This window comes from Palaemon carinicauda, chromosome 24 (assembly GCF_036898095.1).
Source record: "Palaemon carinicauda isolate YSFRI2023 chromosome 24, ASM3689809v2, whole genome shotgun sequence".
NCBI lineage: Eukaryota > Metazoa > Arthropoda > Malacostraca > Decapoda > Palaemonidae > Palaemon > Palaemon carinicauda.
This window is the reverse complement of record NC_090748.1, coordinates 11,884,988-11,908,443: the sequence shown is the minus strand read 5'-3', so window position 1 is coordinate 11,908,443 and position 23,456 is coordinate 11,884,988. Positions and strand designations below refer to the sequence as shown.

General features: G+C 39.6%; 1 protein-coding gene across 3 annotated transcripts in view; it reads left to right on the top strand.

Moving 5' to 3' along the window:
• The window catches only part of LOC137618082 (long-chain specific acyl-CoA dehydrogenase, mitochondrial-like), a 55,022-nt gene that overhangs the window by 12,484 nt on the left and 19,082 nt on the right, over nucleotides 1-23,456 (top strand). The window contains exons 2-4 of one of the 3 annotated variants that reach the window (XM_068348055.1): nucleotides 925-1,140; nucleotides 7,576-7,755; nucleotides 15,356-15,493. In XM_068348055.1, the coding sequence (XP_068204156.1) occupies nucleotides 1,043-1,140; nucleotides 7,576-7,755; nucleotides 15,356-15,493 (416 nt within the window). In that variant the 5' untranslated portion in view covers nucleotides 925-1,042. Of the gene's footprint in view, nucleotides 1-924; nucleotides 1,141-2,420; nucleotides 2,474-7,575; nucleotides 7,756-15,355; nucleotides 15,494-23,456 lie in introns of those variants that run through there. The other 2 variants (XM_068348056.1, XM_068348057.1) reach the window with 2 other exon arrangements.

Genomic DNA, 23,456 nt, shown 5'->3' with positions numbered 1-23,456 from the left:
AAATATATTCTTTTTTATTGTTCTCACTTCTCTTGTGGTTTATTTCCTTATTTCCTTTTCTCACTGGGCTATTTTCCCTGTTATAGAACACTTGGACTTATAGCATCCTGAGTTTCCAATTGTGGTTGAAACTTGACTAATAATAATAATAATAATAATAATAATAATAATAATAATAATAATAATAATAATAATAATAGATCCAAGTTAAGGATCGTGTCATACCAATCTTGCTATGTAATTTGAATTTTAGTTTTTCTTTCGTTTATAACTATTTTGTCTTTTTCTCCACATCTGATGTAAAATATATATTTCTTTCGCATAATATCACCTTTTGCGATTAGATATAATTTTAGTAGGGTTTCTTTTATTACTGGATAAATTATTTAAAAAGGTTCATTGTTATAAAAAGTAATAAAACAATTTTTTTTAGCATATCAATAAGTATTTTTATACAATTTCAGTTTTATGACACTATTGTCCAAGGAGCTTTTAAAGAAGTATTATCAAACTAAGATTATATGTTTATCAAAGATAGTAAATATCAGACCAGAGAGTCGCAGGAATATCTGTGATTGTTTTACCTAGTTAGTAGGGCGTATCGGCAACAGATGTCGCTAATAAGTTCGCTTATTTTATGTAATTTGAGCACTCGTCATGAATTACGTTTATCACTACTGTTAGATAATGTTAAAACATATGATTCTTAAAAACAAGTTTTTATGCAAAAAACAACACCGTAAGTAGTGTACAGTATACTACCATCAAAGGCTTAAATTTAGATAGTTGCGATACGTCCGTAAAGGGTTTCAGTAAATTTTAGTTTAGTTATTTGTCAATAGATGACGTTTATCTAACAATTGGGTCATACGTTTTCTATATCAGCTTTCCGATTTTTCTATTACTGTCTTTGTTATGTATCAGGTGTACTTTGGCCCTTATTCTACTGGGTAGACTTAGTAGATCTTCCGTGACTACGACTTCTTGTCCATATAAACGAAGTAGGCGAAGAGAAAGTAATTTGTCGTCTGTCATCATCAAAATGAGTGCTCTGGTCAAAAATATCTCCCGTCTAAGCAGCGTAAGCCGCTTGTATATGGGAAGAGCAACTGGGGCTAGAGCCGTTGGGACAACTGGAAGGTAATGCAATAAGTTATTAGTTTTTCTGTCCAAACTTTCAATTACGCAAGTCTATTTTAGCATAACAAGGGGTTTCGACTTAACTAGGGTAGACTGCCGTTTTCTTGGGTGATTATTTAGAAGTCTTAGCAGATCTAGTAATATATGTATTACATATTCTGTCCTGTATTATTGTCAGAAATTAATTTACCCAACTTAATCGTAATAAGTAAATAAATATGTATTTGCTGACCCCATCCCCTGCTAAATTTGCATAATAGCACAGTAACCCCAACATAGTGTAAGACGTATTCAAGAACTATTTATAGGTTCTTTGAACATTTATTAAGCAGATTGTTGTTGGAAATCCAGGTATTACTCTACTTACCGTCAGGGTAACCTTTCCTTCATACTTTGTGTATGCCATAAGCTCCATGGCATTACATAAGGGTCTTGGCAGCTTCCTTTCAACCCTCACCACCTTACCATATCACTCTGGTATTATTACTTTTAAAAAATGATTTATGGTAATATTAAAGTTGCAACCAAACTCGTATATCAGGTATGAAAATATATTTTTTCTAAATTAGATCATTTTGTGATAACACTTGAACACACCAATCATTGTAATACAAGTAGCTACTGTAATCAAAATCGAAAAATATTAATGAAACACGGGAGGTTTTGTTTGCCAGACTTATGGACATGTAGCATACATGATATTCCATCCCATTTTCCATGTAATCGAGGTGTTCTTCGCAGTCTTCATCATATTATAAATACCTCGTTACTTAATTGAGGTAATCATTTATTGGTTTTTCTCTGCCGTATGCTAATTTTACTCCCGATTGAACATTACCTCATTTATTCTATGTTCTGGCAAGCGGACTGTTTTGCTATGTGCGTTAGCCCCTCCGTCTAGTACATTGGCATTAATTATCAATCCTAGAAACTTCGTCGGCAAATATTTCCGTAACCCTTGATTTGCGGAAGATTCAAGCAACACTTTCATATGAATCTTCTCAAAAATATATTTTTAAAGTAAAAGATATTAGATATCAGAATTTTGTTGAAACTAATAATACATAATTTTTTCCCACTGTTATTTACCTTGCATTTAAATGATCAACAAACTTCTATGTTCTTGATTATTAGGCTGATAATGGATTTGTTCATGTTATATGAAAGTACAATGTCAAAAAGGTATTTTGACTTGTTCCCATTTCTCTATTATTTATATTTCAGTATTCGTTGATTTGACCTTATCCTAAGAAGTACCAGCGAGATCATTGCTGCTTTTATGCTAAATAACCATCATGGTTTTAAATAGCACAATAATTCCACGAAAATTGAGGTACAATACTGTATGCAGTTGATAACGCAGCAGCCACTTGGTAATAAAGTCTGCACATGAGTTGAATGTAAAAGATAGAGTAAGACACTTCTAAACTTCTCCGAGTGCTAAAGGCATAAACTAACCTACCACATTATCACGCATTTTGAGTTTCCACCGTGATTTTGGATTTTGCACTTAATTTAGAATGATTGCACAAGCAACTTGGATAGTTAACATGTGTAACGTTTGTATCGAGGGACTACTGTGATGTGTATTATATTTATTACAGTACTGTACTGCAGTGTGTCATTTCCTTATGTTTATTATTAAAATTAGACCTTGCAGTTTATGGGAGTGAGGTAACAGGTACCACCAAATAGAAAAAAAATGTGAAATATTAATCCATTCTTAATGACATTCTCAGACCCTTTATTTATTTATAGAATAAGTAAAAAATAATATAGAAAAGTAAAGATAAGGATACAGTAACACCAAATAGAAAAGACAAAATGTCATTGTTTCACAAGATCTTCAAAATTCAATTGTCTCATTTTGTTTTCCCTATTACATAAGCAGAGTTCAGCATGCTGTGCTTGGTCTTATATAATCTGATGCATTTTGTCTTATCAGTTAAGGTATATTCATAGTTATCAAACGTTGTTATTGAATGTTTTGAGTAATAGATTGCAGGGAGTAGTCGTTGATGGGCACTGTAGTGACTGTTGTATAGAAATGTAGCATTTGGTGTTTCTCAGGGTGGTGTTCTATTATTTAACATATGATATGGGGTTTAACCAAGAAAACAAACTTATTGCATATGCAGGTGATGGTACTCCCTTTGCATTAATTCCATCTCTGGAATGTAGACCCATGATTGCAGTATCCCTCAATAGAATCTAGTTAAAATTAGTGCATAAAGTTGAACCCTAACAAAACTGGTCAAGGACAGTGGCTCCTCAACATCTAGATCTTTGCATTGACGATAACTCTTTTGAGAAACATTTGGTCTGTTTCTTCTTCAATTTCACAAAAAAAAGAATGGTTTATTGAGGTGGTCTTTTAAAATTTTTGGTGATTTAGTCTATCCTTACAAAATGTTTTCATTCATTCATTCTGCTGTGGATTGTTTGCCATTCTTGTCTTCAGCTGTTAGATCAAATAATTTGTTGGATAGAAACCCTCGGTCTATTAATTTTTTTATTCCTGATCTGGATATTTTTCTCTGGCACCCTTGTTCAGTTAGTTATTCATGCATGTTACATGAGATTTATCGTAATTTAGATTTCCATTGCACTCCGATCTTCCCAGACTGTACCATCATACACTGTACGTAGTTCTAGGTACTCAGTTAATTCTAACAGCTATGCCTTCTCAATCTTAAATTACATTACTACACAGTATTCTAGAATTTTATTCCAGCTTTGACCAGGTTGTGGAATAATCTTCATCAGGCAGTTGAATCAGTGGAACTAAAGAAGTTTAAACTTTTTACAAATGCCTTTTTATTGAGGAGGTTGACATTAGCCTTTATATTTTACATATGACCGATCTATTTTTACATAGTTACTTATGTTAAATCTTTTATATTTTTCATTCATTACTAACATAAGTTTTATTCTTCCCTTATTTCTTTTACTCGTTGGAGCCCTTGGACATGTAGCATTCTGCTTTTCCAACCAGGGTTTTAGCTTGGTTGGTAATAATGATGATAATATTAATGGGAAAATACTTAATGTTAAAGTATCAAGTACACAAAGCCAAATACAGTACAGCACAGCATACTCATTAATTTAGTAGGGAAAACAGTGAAAAATCTTTGAAAAGTTTTTTTTATGATCATTCATTATTTGCTTTCCTCTAAAATTATTGTTTTCCTTTGAATTGAGTCTTTTAATCAAATAAATTTATTCATCATATTTTTTGGAATTGCATGGATGAGACTTACAACATAATTTAAGTATGAACTCAATTTAATTCAGTATATAGTGATGATTGTGTAAATCAACACATACATATGTAAGTTGGCCAATGTTAGGAAAAAATCATACTGTAATCTCCCTCATGTCATATGGGTATATCAGTCTTCTCATTGCCAATTGGGTTATTGCCAACTGAGACCTCAGGGAATTCAAGCCAATAGATCTCGGTTCAATGTAAGTTTACATATGTTCTTCAATCTATTTAATATGAAGTTTCTAGTAATTACTGTACGTCTTCATTTTTCAATTATTTATTCCTTTGTGTCATTATTATTACTGCTGGTGTTTAACTTAATGTTTTGCATTTTAATTTCCATAAATGTTGGTTTGTTAGCCAGTATTGATATATATTACCAGCAAAGCTGCAACATTAATCTGAAAAGATAAATGCTACACTAGGGAAAGTATCCCAGTGCAGAAATGAAATGGAGAAGTAAAAGATAACTATAAAAGGTAAATAAAACAACTAATCAGCTTAATGGAAAAAACACTTGCACCGAGTTTTGAATTTTCCAGGTTTCTCAGACCCAATTATTTGTTTGAGAAGATTACGATAGGGATACATTCCGGAGATGAAATTAATGCAAAGGGAGTACCATCACCTGCATATGCAATAAGTTTGTTTTCTTGGTCAAACCCCATATCATATGTTATTACAATTGAGGTAAGGCCTAAAATATATTATGTGAAGAAACTCTAAAATTCTTAAGTCACTTACTGAAGAATAAGAGTCGACTATCTTAAAATGCTCACTTTGTAAAACGAACTTACATATTTCTAAGTGTTCCCCAACTACCGAATGTGCTGGATTACTGAGAGGGAGACCCGTTCTGTTCGACTTTCCAGTATGATCATCGGTCCTGACTTTGAAGGCACGATAATTGCTCTCAAAATAGCAAACTTGGCAGGTTGGACATGTAAATTTGTAAATGTCCGATGATCTAATGGCTGTCAGCAAGTGGTCTTTGAAACGAAAAATCTATCTAATTTTAAACTTGTTTACAAAAGTAAACCGAGAAGCAATTTGTGATATTGTCTTAGATAACCGTTTAAAATTAGATCGTTTTTTTTTCGTTTCAAAGACCGCCTGCCGACTGCCATTAGATCATCGGTCATTTACAAATTTACATGTCCAAACTACCAAGTTAGCTGATTTGGGAGCACTTATTGTGCCTTCAAAGTCAGGACTGATGATCATATTGGAAAGTCGAGCAGAACGGGTCTCCCTCTCAGTAATCCAGCACACTCGGTAGTTGGAGAACACTTAGAAATATGTAAGTTGCTTTTACAAAGTGAGCATTTTAAGAGAGTCATTTACAAATTTACATGTCCAAAACTGTGTAAATAACAAATCAAAAGAAAATAGTAAAGAAGGGGAAATGGGAAAACCCTTTCAGTCTTTAAACCAGCATTACTTTTACTTGAAACATAACTTTACATTAGCTGACTGTACTAAGCAATGATACATTGGTGAGTGGTTTGAAAATATTGTCCGGTAATTGCAGTTTAGCAGCCACAGTGAAGTGATTTACTTATGGAAATTGGTGTCTCAAAACTCAATACGATAGTGAGACAATATGATTTATTTATATTCCTGCCATTTGTTTGCTATTGGATTTGCCTATGGATTTTATTTTCTTAACCCATTGATTGTATTGAAACTTTACAATTTTATATTCCTTTCATGCACTTGCTGATTTTAACCAATGCCACTTTCCTTCTTCAAGTCTTTTTATTCTCTTAAATCTTTCCATTGAGCCCTTGAGATTTATTGTTAGTAATTCTTGTCATATTCATTTTATTCACCCTATTATATACAGTTAGTATAGACAGGGCCATAGGGAATATTATTGTCTTCATTTATCTTCTTTATCACTGCTTTTTAATAAAGGTAATCTAGAATTATTAGCTTATAAAGAGGAGAAATGATGTACTTGACTATTATCTGCTGTGCTATTATTCATTCTTTTAAATCCAAAATATGTCCATTGAAAATTGATGTACAATTAACATTGATGGGTATGATTCTAATAGTTCACCAAGACAACTGCATCATAATTACAGTAGATGTAATGTCTGTCTAAAGATTGAAATTTTGGCTGATCAAAAATTTAATTTTTCCCTTGTTAATCTTCTCAAGCAGTATACCAGATTTGTCGATAAAATAATTTACACTACATTTATTCTCGGAGTTTTGCTAACTACTACTCCACATAAAAAAGTTTTGAACTTGGTACAGTATTTGAAATTTGCATAACTGTTTTGAAAAAGCTTCCATAAGCAATTACCTGTATATAGATTTTCCTGTAGATCAGTTCCAGTTGTAAACCATACAGTTCTAAATAGCAAAATAAATGCATACTGTTTTGCCTATGCAGTATTTTTTTAAACAAGTGCATTTTTAAGTTATTTTATAATACTGTAATGGCCTAATATCTTTATCAAGATGCATTTTATAATGCATATTATATAATTGTGAATATATGCCCCTGAATATTGTCTTTTGAATTTCCAGAGCCTTCCCATGCTGGTCCTTTAAATGATGTATAGCATTTTCTTAAAAAGACATCATTATCTCTTTATCTTACATGATTTTTATCTTGCATTCACTTCTGGTTTACTAACCTTGAATTTGTTGTTTATCTTGTCTGGTGCAGTAATAATTATGGTACTAATTGATAACTGCTTTCAAGTTACATAATCTCTTAGGTAATAAAAAACTTTATATCCGGCAAAGAGATAATAAACTTTCGGAGTCCTTGTATATTTATTAAGGTAGAACTAATATTTTTTTCTTTGACATTTTCATTGGCAGTACCATTTTTGGAGTTATGGTGATTATTATATAGGATTATCATTCATCCAGATATATTTTTCTTAAGCACTGGAGTCTTTAATTTACTGTACTTATGAAAGGTTTACATTTCATTTGCTAGAAGTGTTTCCAGTGCGAAATTTTTTTTTTTTTTTTTTTTTCTCCCTGGAAAATCCCACAATACAAACTAAATTATAGTATTGTACATTGTTGCTGTTGCTTTGAAGAAGAATAGTTGCCTCTTTAAAAGATTTATCAACACTCCCAATTCAGTTTTTGTAGATACATTGCTGATTGTCTTTTATTGTAACAAATGTTTATTTCAGACGTGATGGAGAACCTTCCGCTGATGCAGAGGAGACCCTTGTCACCTACCGACCAACAACATCCCAGGCACCAACCATGATGGATATTGGCACTCGAACAATATTCAACGAAGATCACGATATGTTTAGAACTTCCGTTCGAAAATTTTTCAACGAAGAAGTTGTGCCATACCATTCCCAGTAAGTATAGAGTACCTGATAGGTTCAAGATGATGTTTCATGATGTGTATTATCATTATAATCTGGGTATATGCCTTCTCATAAGCACCTAATCTAATGTAATAGCAGTCCACCCCTATACAGTCGTCTTAAGCCTTTTACATTATAGAATACTATATTGCTTTACTTTGTTAAACAAAGATATTTTTGTATTATAACTACTTCTCTTCATGGGTTGAATTCAATCAACTTTAAAAAAGTATTAGTAATACCATGTTGTTAGTCTGGTCTTATATTCAGCAAATACATGGCATTCATGCAAATATACTCTATAAGTACAGTAGACATTTATGTTTTGAATTGTGATTTTAATCGCCATCTTTTTAGAAACCACTCACTGTAGCAGGATATGGACTTCTTTCCTAGTGACTGTCGTATCACAATTTCTCTTTCACGTGTTTTCCAGCTCGAAATATGACATAGAGATGAGAAAATAAAGCAACCAATAATAGCAGAAGAGAAAATTATATACGAACCCATTGTAACTTAACACAAAGAAACAAGATCACTTATGATTCTCCTTGTAAACTATTCTATCCTAACTTTTGCATCTACTGTACTTGCTTTGTAACCTTTTACTATAATGTACTCCATTCTTGCTTTCTTTCTTGCATCTTGGTGTCCAGCCTTTTTCTTCATTTACTTCTAAGTGGAACTATGTAGTTAAACTCCCAGTAGTATGCGTGTTGAATGGCCTTCAAGGCCCCAGTGCCTGCCAATATGGTTGAATCTCGTAAATTCATCCTTTACTCAATGAAGGAAGAAGTCTAGCAAAACATGTCACAATCGCAAGAAAACAAGTGAAATGTTGATAAGAAATTTATTTGAAAGTTTTATATCTTAAATATTAGTCAGTAACTATTTGAGGAAGAAAGCAAGAACAGTTATGCAATTAAGAAAAAAAAAATATATAGTAGAATGGTTCTAAACATTAAAACTTGTACCAGACAAGTAGTTTTATCAAGAAAAAATAATACAAGTCAAGTAATATCCTGAGTAAATCTTTTGAGAATAAATAGAAAATGGTGCTCTGAAGAGGCTTTTAGCAGTCCCTCATACAGTCGCCCGAGAAGCATGTAGTAGTTCTAGCATTAAATGTTGTTTGTGCAAAGGATACATATAAGTTACAAAAATTCTAATTTGACACCTTGAGCCATGGGGGGATTAAAGTATGAAATACGGCATTCCAACAATAAACAGCAATGATGTTGCTCCATTGACTAGTCTTCTGGTATAAGAGCTGTTTAATAAAAAGGACAGACAATTGTAGGGTATAAGAACACCACCCCCTCTCTGATTAAGTTAACCATCACCACAGAAATAAAGTATTAATGAAACCTGTAAGTAGAGACTTCTGGGGTTATTAAGATTTTACCATATGCATCATAATATACTTTTAGCTTATCAGATAGTAATTTGTACTAACTAATGCTGTCATGCCCTCCTTGTTTGTTTTAAATACTTTAGAAGCATATTTGCTTGCCCACCCAAAGCACTTTTAAATATGCATCTGTAAGATATGCTTTTTTAAACATCTGACTTAGCCGGTAGTTATATATATAGCTATACGTCCCTGACGTCCGGCAGAAATTTCAAAACTTGCGGCAATCGCAGATTGGGTAGCCAGGTGTACCACCTGCGCGCCCTCTAGCGAGGTACCTGGAATCATTCCATGATTCCTCAGATCTTCCCTGCCGCTCTTGTCGGCAACATCGTTGGATTTTTCACTCGCTGTAACCTGTATAATTGCTGTCATCCTGGTGATGTACAATTTACTGTTGGCTTTCGCTCGTTTGGTTTTATTTTGACAGAGTAGTGGTTGGGTTATGATCGATATGTTCATAACTTGAAAGGGGTAGGATTAGGAGTTTTTTCCACCTACTGTAGAAATAACGAACCTACTCTTAAAAACATGATGGTGGAAGGAAAACACTCCGCCAACACTATGACGTCACAATCATATGACGTAAACTATGTAGTTACAGTACTACGTAGCATGACTTGCATATTCATTTCTTTTTCTATGCAGAGAATGAAAAATTAAATTCTTCTTACAAACCAAAAGTATTTAAGTTTTTATAATATAAAAGGAATATATTTTTAAACATTTAACTTAGCCGGTGGATATATATATATATATATATATAGCTAACGTCTCTGACGTCGGGCAGAAAATTCAAAACTCGCACGCAATCGAAGATTGAGTAGCTAGGTGTACTACTAGCGCCACCACTCGCCAGGATACTAGAACCATTTCTCAAGTCCTCAGTTCTTCTCTGCCGCTGTGGCGACAACATTGGAATTTCATGCTTGCGCATAACCTTCAAGTTTGCAACAGCTTTGGTGAAGTACTTGTGTTTTGGTTAATGGCTTTCGCTTTATTGGATTTTCTTACGATTTTTCCTGAAACTCTTTTTGTTTTGACTATTTTGACCCTTGCTTGTTTGATCTCTCTCTGGATTTTCCATAATGGCCGACCCTTCCCCTGTGTATAGGAAGTGTGTGAAAGGCTTTAAGAGTCCAAAGTCTCTCCCGCCTTCCTTAGGCCTCAATCGATCCCCACTCCATTTGTACTAAATGCCGAGTAAGTTATGTATTTTTATGGATCGATGTGATGAATATTTTAAGAAAATATTTTAAGAAAATTTTTGTCTTTTTAAAATTTTTTTCTTTGGATAGTCTTCGATCTGTTTTCAAAGATTAACTAGCGTTCAGTTTATTTATGCTACGCAGTTTTCAGTCTATCGTCACGATATTACGTTTTCACTTTGTATCGATTTTTACGATTAGTACATTCTTCTTACAAACTGAAGTTTTTAACTTGTACTAGATAAAAGGAACATGTTATTTTGCAATTACCTGTAATTAGTCCTTTTAGTATTTTTCTTTAGTAAAATAGCCTTTTATTTATCGGAGAGTGAGTGGCTTGAGCCATTACTCTCGTAACTTACAGAGAGAGAGAGAGAGAGAGAGAGAGCGCGTAGTTCCTCGCGATCCAGATATTTATTCTCGTCCCAAGTCACTGTACAGGGAGCGAGATAGAAAACGTAGTTCTTCGCGATCTAGTTTTTTATTCTCGTCTCAAGTCACTGTACAGGGAGAGAGATAGAAAACGTAGTTTTTCACGATCTAGTTTTTTATTCTCGTCCCAAGTCACTGTACAGGGAGAGAGAGAGAGAAAACGTAGTTCTTCGCGATCTAGTTTTTTATTCTCGTCCCAAGTCACTGAACCTTATTAACTTATTCTTTATATATTTCACTTTTACATTACAGTACGCACACCCCACGGATTCCCCGGGAGGGGGTAGACCCATGACGGCTACCTCCGTCCCAGTGGCTTCATCCGTGATGGAGATAGCCGCTCCATCGTCCCGGCCAACCCCATCCAAGCATTGGAGGTGGCCGCTGACACACCCATGACGGCTACCTCCGTCCTGGCGGCTCCATCCGTGATGGAGCCAGCCCCATCCAAGCATCGAAAGAGGCCGCTGACATGGCAGGGTACTTAAACCCCGCGGATTTCCCCGGGAGGGGGTAGACCCATGACTGATAACCCCATTCCTGACGGCTCCATCCGTGACGAAGGCAAAGTGGTTTTCCCCCTAGCGGGTTGAACGGGGCTATTGCCTCTCCAGTGCCTGCCTCAGTGGCCGCTGGAGAGAGACCCCCGCACCTTTGCCCAGTGCCTCTTCGGCTCCGTCCGCCCGTCGGATGTAGAAGTTGGCACACGTAATCTTTCCCTTGCCTTGCCCCCCGTAGGGGAGCTTCGACTCCTCAGTTAACCTTCAGACCCTCCTACTCGGGCTCCAGGAGAGGGCGTTCAGGCCGCGGCTCTCGAAGGAGTCAGGAGGGGAGGCCCCCTACTCCTGCTGGCGCCTCAGGTGGGGGGATGCCTCAAACGATCTTGGCAAGCATGGCGGGACCACGGAGCGGATCCGTGGACCGTAGCAGTACTAAAGGAGGGGTACAAGCTGCCCTTCCTAGCGGACCCCCACCTCGGATCCCAGATCAACAGGCGGAGTGGTTGGCACCCAACGACCCCTTGAGAGTAGCAGTATTGCAGGAAGAATGCTCGGCAATGCTGGCGAAAGGGGCAGTAGAACCAGTCGAAAAACCGAGTCTAGGGTTCTACAACAGGCTCTTCCTGGTGGAGAAGGCGACAGGGTTCTGGAGACCAGTCATAGACCTTTCAGCTCTCAACAATTCGTGTGCAACACCGACTTCAAGATGGACACTCCGAAGTCGGTCCTAGCGACCTTGAAGGAGGAGGACTTCATGAGGTCCATAGGCCTCAAAGACGTCTACTTCCAGGTCACTGTTCATCCCTCCAACAGGAGGTTCCTAAGGGTAAAATGGAGTACCAAAACGTGGCAGTTCAAAACCCTATGCTTCAGACTGTCGACAGTCCTCAGGGCTTCACGAAGGTCTTCGCAACAGTTTCAGGCTGGGCGCACGAACAGGACGTCTGCCAGATTCGGTACCTAGATGACTGGTTGTTGCTTTCAGTCTCAGAGGAAGTACTGAGGGAGCAAGGCGAGATGCTCCTGCAGTTCTACAACGTCTTGAGTATCATCATCAACCTGGAGAAGTCCCGGCTGATTTCCTCCACCAGGATGACCTACCTAGGGTTGGTTCTAGACTCCCGGATGGCGAGGGCCTTCCCCTCCGCGGAGAAACTGGACACCCTGAAACAGATACTCTGGCCCTTCCTGTCGGGCCAGCCCAGGAGAGCCAAGGTCTGGCAAAGACTGATAGGACTCCCCGCACAAGATAGTCCTGGTGTCCCTGGAGACGAAGGAAGTCCTGGGGTGGTAGCAATCGGAATGAACACCCTCAAGGGAATGCCCTTTGCTGCCGACCCTCCGGAGATGCTCCTGTTCACGGACGTATCCAAGGAGAGCTGGGGTGCCCATCTTCTCGACAAAACGGCAAAAGGTAAATGGGAAGTCGAGGAGACGAACCTGCACATATACGTGCTGGAGATGAGGACCGTACAAAGAGCGTGCCTAGAGATGTCCATCTACCCTGGGGAAGCTCCGTGGATCCGGGGTGCGACAACGCCACGGTGGTGGCCTATGTGAAAGAGCAAGGAGGACTGAAGTCAAAGGAACGGTGCAGTCTCACGATGGAGTTCCTAGAATGGGCTGAAGTGGAACAAATTCATTTTTCAGCCAGGTTCTCTCCGGGGAAGAGGAACGTCCTGGCCGACGGCCTCAACAGGAAGGGTCGAGTGGTAGGGCCCGAGTGGTCCCTACACCCAGAAGTAGTCAAAACCCTCTCTCTAAAGTGGGGCTCGCCGGTGATAGACCTCTTCGCCACGAGACTAAACGCACAGCTCCCCGTGTTTTGTTTTCCTGTGCCAGATCCAGCAGCAGCATTCGAGGACGCCTTCCAACGAGACGGACGGCCAACCTGTGGGTGACTTTGGTAGCGCCCTGGTGGCCAGAGAGAGAGTGGTTCGCGGATCTAAAGGAACTGCCATGCCTTACACCTGAGCCACTTCCAGACTGACCAGACCTTCTCCGGCAGCCTCACTTCCAGAGGTTCCAAGAAAACCCTTGGTCCCTCCTTCACGCGTGGAGGTTATCGAGCGTCTCCTGAAAAAGGAAAGATTTCCGTCGAGGACGGCATCAAGGATGTCAGGGTACCTGAGGCGTTCGTCAGTCGAGGTGTACCAGGCGTAGTGGGCTACCTTTTCTAAGGGGTGCTCCTCGAGGTGTACCAGGTGTAGTGGGCTACCTTTTCTAAGGGGTGCTCCTCGAGGTGTACCAGGCGTAGTGGGCTACCTTTTCTAAGGGGTGCTCCTCGAGGTGTACCAGGCGTAGTGGGCTACCTTTTCTAAGGGGTGCTCCTCGAGGTGTACCAGGCGTAGTGGGCTACCTTTTCTAAGGGGTGCTCCTCGAAGAACATCAGGCCGTTAGGGGCCTCCATTCACGAGATAGCAGACTTCCTGGTCTATCTCCGGGATGAAGTGGGCACATGTCCATCCCAAGTCTTCCTCCTGAAGGACATAGACCTGGGTGCCTCCAGGTAGATCTCGACGCTCTTCAAGAGCTTCGAGCAGTCGTTTTTCCCCCAAGCCGTTAGTGCCCCCCAGGGGGATGTGGCTAGGGTACTTGAAGATGCTTTTGGAACCTCCCTTCGAGCCTCTAAAAGACAGTCTAGACAAGGAACTCACCCTCAAGGCAGTCTTTCGTTTAGCTCTAGCATCAGCAAAGAGTAGGTGAGATTCTTGGCCTGTCGTACGAGATCTCACACTAGAAGGGCTGGCGAGAAACTACATTCAGATTCTTACCCTCCTTCGTAGCCAAGACTCAGAATCCAGCTGTTTGGGACCCCAAAGTGGAATTGTTCTCAGTGCCAGCTATCCCTCGCTCGGACAACCCGAGGGACTTGCAGTACGTATGGCAGTATTTAGAAAGGACAGCTAGACTTCATCCCGAGATCAAGAGTCTGTTCATTTTCCTCGGGACTGTGAAGGAGCCAGTCTCCAAGAACACTTTCTTCTTCTGGATAAGGCAAGTGATCGTCAGGCCCTACAGTAGTGTAGGGGTCCCCTTTCCAGGAAAGCCGAGACCCCACAGCATTAGGAGTCAAAATACTTCTTTGGCGTTTGAGAAGAACATGGCAGTGGGCCAAATCCTGAGGGCAGGTACTTGGTCTAACCAGTCGACCTTTACGGCTCACTGCTTGAAGGACTACTCGAGAGAGTCCCTGGGCGGGTTCTCGCTCGGTCCCATCATTTCCGCGCTCCAAACGGTTTAATGGTGTAGCCCCAGTGGTAACTGCGGGTAGCGAGTCCAAGAGACACAGGTTCCTTCCTGAGCCCCCTTGTTCTTCCTTCCCCTATTCCCTTACCGGAAATGACTCGGGTAGCCCCCTGAAACTGCCATGGGATACACTATCATTGGAAGAACATGTCTCCTAGGATTCTTGCAGAAGTGAGTTACTTAGACACTAAGATGGGTTTTTTTTTTTTTTTTTGCGTAGTTTTCCCTATTTTCTTGTGTTTTCTTTGAGGTCAGCAGAACCTAGTCTCCTACCTAGGTTCCTCTTCTATTCTCGTCACGGTCTCTAGGTCCTGAAGGACACTCCCACCTCCTAAGGTATAAGTCTCCTAAGAAAGTAGTTCGAGGTAAGTACTCTGTGTTGGAACAAATCACAAATTATAAGTAATTTGAATTTTTCCTAACAATACTTACCTCGAACTACTTTCGGGTAATGGCCCGCCCATCCTACCCCGAGTGCCTTGCTGGACTTCATAGATACCTAAGCTATCAAGAACTTCCTGGAGATCAAGACCTGAGCAAGCATGCTCTCTGACCTGGGGATAGCCTCAGGGCGTGTTCCACTCCACCTGAGGTTACCCCTCATAGAAAACGGGACTAGGGTAAACTACACAAAACTCTGGTCGGTTGGGAGGAGATCCCAGATACTCCTAAGAAAGTAGTTCGAGGTAAGTATTGTTAGGAAAAATACAAATTACTTAAAATTTGTGATTTTAATTGATTATATATCAAAAGTTATGGTTATTGATAATTTTCTTTTTCTCTATTTTTAGATGGGAGAAAGATGGCCAAATCAGTCGAGAGTGTTGGCTAAAAGCAGGTGAACAAGGACTCTTGGGAACAGATACACCTGACGACGTGGGAGGCATTGGAGGAGACTTTAAGGATGCTGCTATAATCATGGAAGAACAGTAAATATATATTTTTGAATTCCAATTATTTAAGTTTGATTATAAGAAATTCTAATATTCTCAATTTGAGTTCATCTTCCTCTTCATCATCATAAATATTTTCACATCAGTTTTTCCCTTAATGAGGTTGGACAAAAAATTAGTTCTCTCCATTCTCTTATGTCCTGTGCTCTGTCTTCATGAAATTCCATCAGTTTTAGGTTTTCATCTGTTATTTTTCCCAAGATTTCTTGGGCCTCCCTACAGTTTATACTAGTATTTCTATATCTATTGCCTTCCTGATCAACAGCTGTTCATGACTTCTCATCACATGTCCATACCATCTCAGTCATTGAAATATCAGCCTTTTTTTCAAATATCAGAACTCTATCACTCGCCAACCTTTCATCATTCATGGTGTGATCATCTTTCCATACTCCAACCATGAACATTAACATTATAAAATCACAACTTTTAAGATACTGTATTAATTTTCCTTTCACATTACCCATATATGTTTATTACAAAGTTTTGCTGTCTCTAATCATGGAGCATTTTTATTTACCAATAGTTTTACTAGCATTCTAAATTTCATTCAAACTGGATTTATTCTCTCATTGCTTTAGCTCTTTACAACACCCACCCATCTTCCACGAAAGGACCACTTTTCACAAATATTTGGTATTGAAAATCTCACTCCATGTATAGTTTGTAATACAAAGAACATCTTGTGACACACTGCGACATTCAGTACACAGTTCAATGCCACATCTTAAGTTCACAGAAGTCATGTTTATGACTGGTCTTGATACAAGGTGTCTGCTTTGTGAGAGGGAGTGAAATAGATTTTATTCCTATTTATGTAGACTAACAGCAAAGTTTTTCCCTTCCAAAACCTCTTGAATACTCACTTTTATTGGTTGATCCTTTCTTGGTTGGATAGATGAGAGTATAGCTTCATGAGAAGCAGCAGAGTGCACAAGTTTACCTTGGTAACAAATACTACTTAAAAAGAAAAGATTAAATACTACTGTAATTCTAAATTGGTAACTTTTACTTTAACTATTCTCTTTGAGCAATTCAAAACTTTCAAATATGTGGAATACAAAAGTTAATTCATGACAAGTACTGAATACATCTACAGTTTTTAAATGTATAGCTGATGCTATTGAACCCCATTTTAATGTTATTTTCTAATGTAAGATTTTATTACTCTCGCTACTGAAGCATGTCATTGTTGACACCATTTTTTATGGGACATATGAAACATTTTTCTCTATTGTCTGAATCCATGAGTGAGTTGGTTGGAAAGACTTTCTACTGTTGATTAATTTCACCAATTTGAAATGGTAGCTGACAGTCATTTTATTTAGGGCACCATTTATTGGATGAGCTTTTCAATTGAAGAACTAATGTTGAATCCTTTACTCTGTTATGTTGTATCTGTGGCAATTCTAAAGTAAGTCCTCTTTCTTGCTGTTACCAAAGTTTGACTTCTGGTTGTTGATAATTACTGTATATTTAGGGATTCAAATAAGCTGACTCACAGTTTGTCTCTTCTGAAGTTTGCAATACTTTTCCCTGTCAATTGAATAGGCTAAAAAAGTACTAATAGTAAGCTGGTTTAGCCATCCCTTGAGTGATCACTAAATTCATAGGCACTTTGTGGCCACCACACTAAAGTCAAAGCCCATTTTCTTTAACGGTCACATCTTCAGTCCTAACAATTGGTAAAGTAATCTATTTACATCAACAAATATGAGTCTGCAGATCTTAGGACTGCCTGTCGGGAATTTTTTCTTGTCTTATAACGTGGCCTTGTGTTATGGCCACCTCCAAATGTGTTTAATGGTAAAATGGGGTCAGGTCTGTCGACGGCAAAAATAGTATCAATTGTATCATTGATACTGCCAAGTTTGGCACCTGCATCTACAAACTCTCAATAAAAAAAGTTTTTTCCACAGCCACTAGAACAACAAGAAGCAAAACACTTTAATTCATTAGAACCTAACAATCGTTACAATCCATTAAATCCCAACCTGAAAGGTCTTGTCCTTAATTCTCTTTGTAAACTCTATTCCCTACATTTGCCGATATAACTTATCAATGAAGGTTCTATAGAATTGTCTGTCAGTAAAGGTAGGGACATCTCAACCTTAGGTGCTGGCCTTCTTCCATATCATCTTACTACTCCAACAGTACCAGTCGTTCCTACAGAGTTACTAGTTCTCTTCTATACTAGAGAGTGCAATCCTAGCTCTTTTCTATGCTTAATTTCCTTGTCTTTGTTCCTAGCCACTACATGATTATGATCAACTTACATCACATTTTTAAATATAAAACTTAACCACTGGTTATATAATGGCTAAAGTCCCTGGACGCCTCTGCAGGAAATTCAAAATCTCGCGCGGCTTAGCGCAGATATGCCAGGTGTACCCTAGCGCCCTCGCGGTACTACAGGTAGAACTATACCCAACCAATTCAGATTTTCCGTGCCGGCCATAGCTGGCTGTACTATTGGAAATTCTCTCGTTTTCTTACTCTCTTTGTACGTTATTTGGTGATGTATTAACGTTTTTGAGTGTGGGCTTTCGCTTATTTGTTTTATTTGATTTGTGATCACGTATTTATAACTTAAAAGATGGGATTAGAAGGTTATTCAACCTATTTTAAACCTCACAAAAGCATAAGGGCGTATTGTAAACATTTCGTCCATTGATGACGTCACAGCCTCTTCCCTAGGCTAAAAGTCTGTCTTGCTTTTTTACAAAGAATAATAAGTGAATATACTTTTAAAGTATTAAGTTATAAATTAAATTAAAAGAATTATTTTGAGAAAATTTTATCCTTTTAATAGTTTTCTTTAGATAATCTTCGATCTGTTTGCAAAGATTAACTAGCGTTCACTTTATTTTTGTTACGTAGTAGTCGGTATCGTTACGATATTACAGTATATTGTAGGGATTTTTTTAATACTGTAGTACATTCTTCTTACTTCTCAAATTTTAAGTTGTAATATATAAAAGGAACATTTTATTTTGCAATTAATTGGTCCTTTCAGTATTTTTCCTTAGTCAGAGATTAAAGGATGTTGCAGTTCAGTTTATTTTATGCGATGCAGTATTCTTTACAATCGATGTAGCGCACGATTCTATGTATCGTTGTGGCCGTGGTGGTTTATGGAATACTAAAATTGTTCGTATATTATTTTTAGAGGTTCCAATGGTGCGAGTGATGATTCGTCTTATATTGGAACCCCTTAATTTAAGGGTTTATTTTAATTTATACTGTAAATATTATATCTATTAAGGTAATATTTGATATTTAATATTTTGTTGCATTTATATGGGATTTGGTACTTTTGCATTCCCATTCAAACCAGTGACAGAATTATAAGTCTCTCCCTACGGAGTTCATTTAGTTTGAGAGAGCGTATACTTTGGTTTTCAGGTAATTATGAAACTATCTCTGTACCAAAGAGTAAAGTGCAAATTTTTTAGTGATGAATTATGCAGTGAATTTTATTTAGTGGAGAGTGCTTCTATTCGGACCTGTCGTTATCCTAGCCTTAGACCTCTGTCGAGCTCCCGGACCCAGGGGAGAAGTTAAGTCGAACGGCGAAAGGAATCAAGAGGGTAACCAGGCGTTACAGTCTTTTAAGACGCGATCAGAAGTCCTCTCGAGCGTTTTCTGTCGATCACCATAACGCTCACCCTCGCTATAGTTAAAGCGAGGTATTAGTGTTTTCAAACATCATACGCGCGCTTCAGGCGCTAAGCTGAAAACAAAATTAGATTCGTTCTGCGTGTTACGTTTCATGCGGCGCAGACTTAGTGCCGCCGCCTCCACCTGATGGGTGTCGTCTCTCGACAGTGGCAAGCGCTATGGATCGACGAAGATAATGCTGAATACGTTTCGCCTTAGGTTAATCCTTGAAATTGCTGTTAGGCATGAAACAGCAACTATCTTCGTTTATGCAGTCACTTCAGCCTGCCGTTAACAGTGCGGTTGGGTGTCTCGATTCCGGTCTTTGACACGGTCGCACAGGCGACGTGTCTTTAACGGTGAGGACTCGTTGTCGCACAGGCGGCCTACCAACCGTAATGTTCAACGATGGGAGAAAGTGGATGCAATGCTTCGATTACCTGCTCAACGCAAACCGACCGCTCATAGCGCCTAGTATCAGTCTATCCAGACGCACCGACGTTCGCCAGGCAGCAGAGCCGGCGAAGCGTCATCGGAACGGTGCGGCAACGGGAACAGAACGTCAACGGAATGGCGCGAAGCGCCACGTCAATGTGGACGTTTCAGCGTCAATGTGGACGTTTCAGCGCCAGTGTGGACGCTTTCAGCGCCAGTGTGGACGCTTTCAGCGCCAGTGTGGACGCTTCAGCGTCAGTGTGGTCTATGACAATAGACTTTGATGTCTACCTGACCATGACCGTCTAGTGTTGTTGAGTTATTGTTGCTCCAGGCGTTATATTAAGAAATAAATCTTGACTAGAAAGATATTATATTCTCAGACCAAGGCCTGCTGGGCTAACTCTTGGTTGGGAGAACTAGAATTAAAACCTCTAAGCATTGAGGTCTGAATTCAGAATCATAAGGAGTGGATTCCTAAGAATCAAGACTTCTCTTCCTAGGATAGAGATTGGAAGAGGAAGGGAATAATTGTCAGAAACTCATGAGAATTTTTCTGAATAGTTTCCCTTATATTTTTTACCTGCTGCTCCTCTTTCCGACTTCAGAGTTTTCACTAGTTGAGTTGATGGTGTCTCTATTTATTTTATTTTAGTTTTTTTACTAGCCAGGCTACAACCCTAGTTGGGAAAGCAGGCTGCTTTAACCCAAAGGGCTCCTTTAGGGAATGATGGCCCAGTAAATTAATAGGAAAATAAATAAATAAATTAACATTAAATCATTCTTAGAAAAAGAACGAACCTTACTGTAGAGATTGATGCAGCGCCTGCAGCTGCAACAGCAGGAAGGGCATTAAGGCCTTTATGAGAGTAGAACGTAAAAGGATATCTCCCACCACGGGCAGATCTTTTATGATTTAATGTATTATGTTTTAAACCTCTCTAGTTAGTGACTCGTAAACATAGCGCAGTGCTCTGGAGGAGTTGTTTGTTCGTGTTCACCTTGCCCCTAGCCTTATACCTCTTCCTTACGTTCCAACCCCTGGGAGAAGGAAGGTCGGTAGGCTGAGTTACTTAGCGGACCTTGTGCAATAAACGTTTGTTCCGCCGAGCGATACTGTTGATGCAGTCCAAGACGTTCCCTCTCCACTTTGGAATGATGAAGTTATGCTCTTTTCTTCGCCTACGATTGTCGAGCTATGACATCACAACCATGTGACATAGTATCTTGAAAAGAGCGAAGTTGGAATGTCTTGAAGCGATCAGTTCGTCATTGCTATGGTATCATGGATCTTGTAACTTTTTTCTGCTTATTAGAACGCAGTTCCCTGACGAGAATGACGTTCTACGTTTTCCCTGTCTACCAGACTAGGAAGTTAATAGTCATGTATGCACGCGAACAGAACTTATCCCTCACAGCAGGCGTGTTGTGATGCTTAAACAGGAAGCAATCGAGTGTGTTTTTTCTTCCGCGAGAGAAGCGGAAGTCAGACAAGTCACATTCAATCCTAGCTCTTCCTCTGGAATCTGACGCACTTTCAGGGAGGAAAGACTTTGTCCTCGTCGAAGGACGCAAAATCTAGACTTGGTAGTCACCAATCAATATGTCCAAGACCTTTCAGGAGTCGTATGTTTTCTAATAACTTATCCTGCAGTAACTGATATTCGCCGGAAGTTTTTTCTTTTCGGAAGAAGGCGACGTGTCAGCACCAGAATCGTGTAAGACACACAGTTCTTCCGGAGAGAAGGTGCTCAGTTTGCTTCTGTTCACGCTTCTTCTCCTCCCCCAGTTTGGGGATATGTCTAGTACTTTCTTCTGAGGTCTAGCGACTACTTTTGACGGTATCTCACAGCATTGGGTACGTTCAGTTCGCGCACAAGGAGCGCTTGAAATGTTATAGGGACTCTCCCAGGTCGCTCACAGGACTGCAGTTGATGTTCTCTCCCGGCCTTCGCTCACGTTTTGAGTTGGCGCACACGCTATCCCGCGAGTGTAGGTTTGGTCTGAGCTAAAAGAGGTCAATTTCATGTGTGTTTAGCATTTACGATTTTCTCCTAAAAGAGTCTAAGGACTACCATAGACCAAAGAAATGGTTTTCCGATTAGTGTCAGAAAGCATAGTTCTCCTATGCTCAGTAATGCTTCCTCGCAGAGATATGCTCGTGTTACGAGAAGCGTTAGAATGGGTGCTTGTAGCAGTCTGGTCTCTCTCTTACGGCAGACGTCTCGCTGGTCTCTCCCTCATGCAGTCACAGACGCAGACGCCAGTCTGGTCGTATGTTGGACGCTAACAGTCAAAGTTGATCCTTTCAACAAGTTGTCCCATCTTCGCGGTCTGTGGGACACGTGACTATCTCTCTTGCGGACGCATGCTACACGCGGACAACTCTCGGCAAACAGTTACGTCTTTCCGCCACTGACCGGACACTATGCTGTCGCCTCCACGCAGCACGCTGTAGATTTACAACAAGCGGGACACATACAGAGCGCTGTATCCACACGACAAGGTGAACGCGTACAGCACGCTGACACCTTACAGCAATGCAAGCACATGCGACATTATGGTCGCATGCTAGACGCATACAGTCAAGTCTTTTTTCTCACAGCAGTATAAACAGACTATTGTCTCTCCTTTGCGTCTCTCTGGCCTCGCAGCTAACGCTCCCTCGCGTCAAGCTTTGGCTTTAAGTTTGTTGAACACTCGCGGGTTACACACGATCAGGTCTTAACCTCACAGCATGAGGTTCACGTTGTTGATGCTTCTTTTCAACAAGCCTAGCTTTAATATTAGTTACTTACGACCGATATGGACGCGTTTTTGGAGGCTGTTCTAGATCCTGATTCTCTCTTACGTCATGTTGAGCGTAGGCAGCATGCTGGAAGCATACTGGACTCATGCTGGGACCATGCTGGGTGCATGCTGGAAGCATGTCATTAGTCCTTTTCCCCGTGTCAGGATCACGAACGCTTTATTTTAAACCATCAAGCTTTAGGTCTAGCTGCCTCCAGTATTTTGGAAAACCCCTAAGATCTAGAGGGTTGTTCGAAGGAGACAACTTAGGCTAGCGCTTGTACAAAGGACATTTGCCTCAAGGTTTTCCAACCCAATTAGGGTGTTTTATGGAGTGGTGTAGAGCTAAAGCCGGCTCTTCATTTAGTAACTCCAACACAAGTGGCCTATTTCTAATTAGACCTTAGAAGAAAACACATTTTTTCCTCCTCGACCATCAAAGGGTACAGTAGTATGCGGGCAGCCGTCTTCAGACGCAGAAGATTGGATCTATCAAATAGAGACCTTATAGATCTTCTCCGATCATTTGAGATGACTTGGAAGCGTCAGCAAGATGCGCCAGCCTGAAATTTAGGGTTCGTTTCTGGAATTTCGCGGTAGTGACAGATCCGAGCCTTTCCAATTGGTTTCTTTTTTAAGGCCTAACTTTGGAGACTTTCTAAGTAAGTCTACCATAGTTGAGAGTCAGTGAAGTTCATTCTTTTAGCAAGAACATGGACTTCACAATGGTTAAGCCATAGGCGCCTTGCAACCTGGATTCTTGGTCATTAACAAACGTCCTTCTCATCCATGGCCTAAATCGTTCGGGATCACTATTCTCTCGAATTTGGTTTGTGAAGGGCTGAGAAGAGTTTTTTGCCCAGTTAAAATGATGAAGTTTTATCGGGACAGGACCAAAGAAGTTAAGAGTCTATTCATGACTCTTTGGTGCACGGTCAAGAAGCCTGCGCTATCTATGTCTAAAACACACTATCATCTCGTATAGGCTTTAATTACAAAGGTTCTTTCACACGGTTGTGTGACAGCTCATAAGATGTCGAAAGAGTAAAAGACT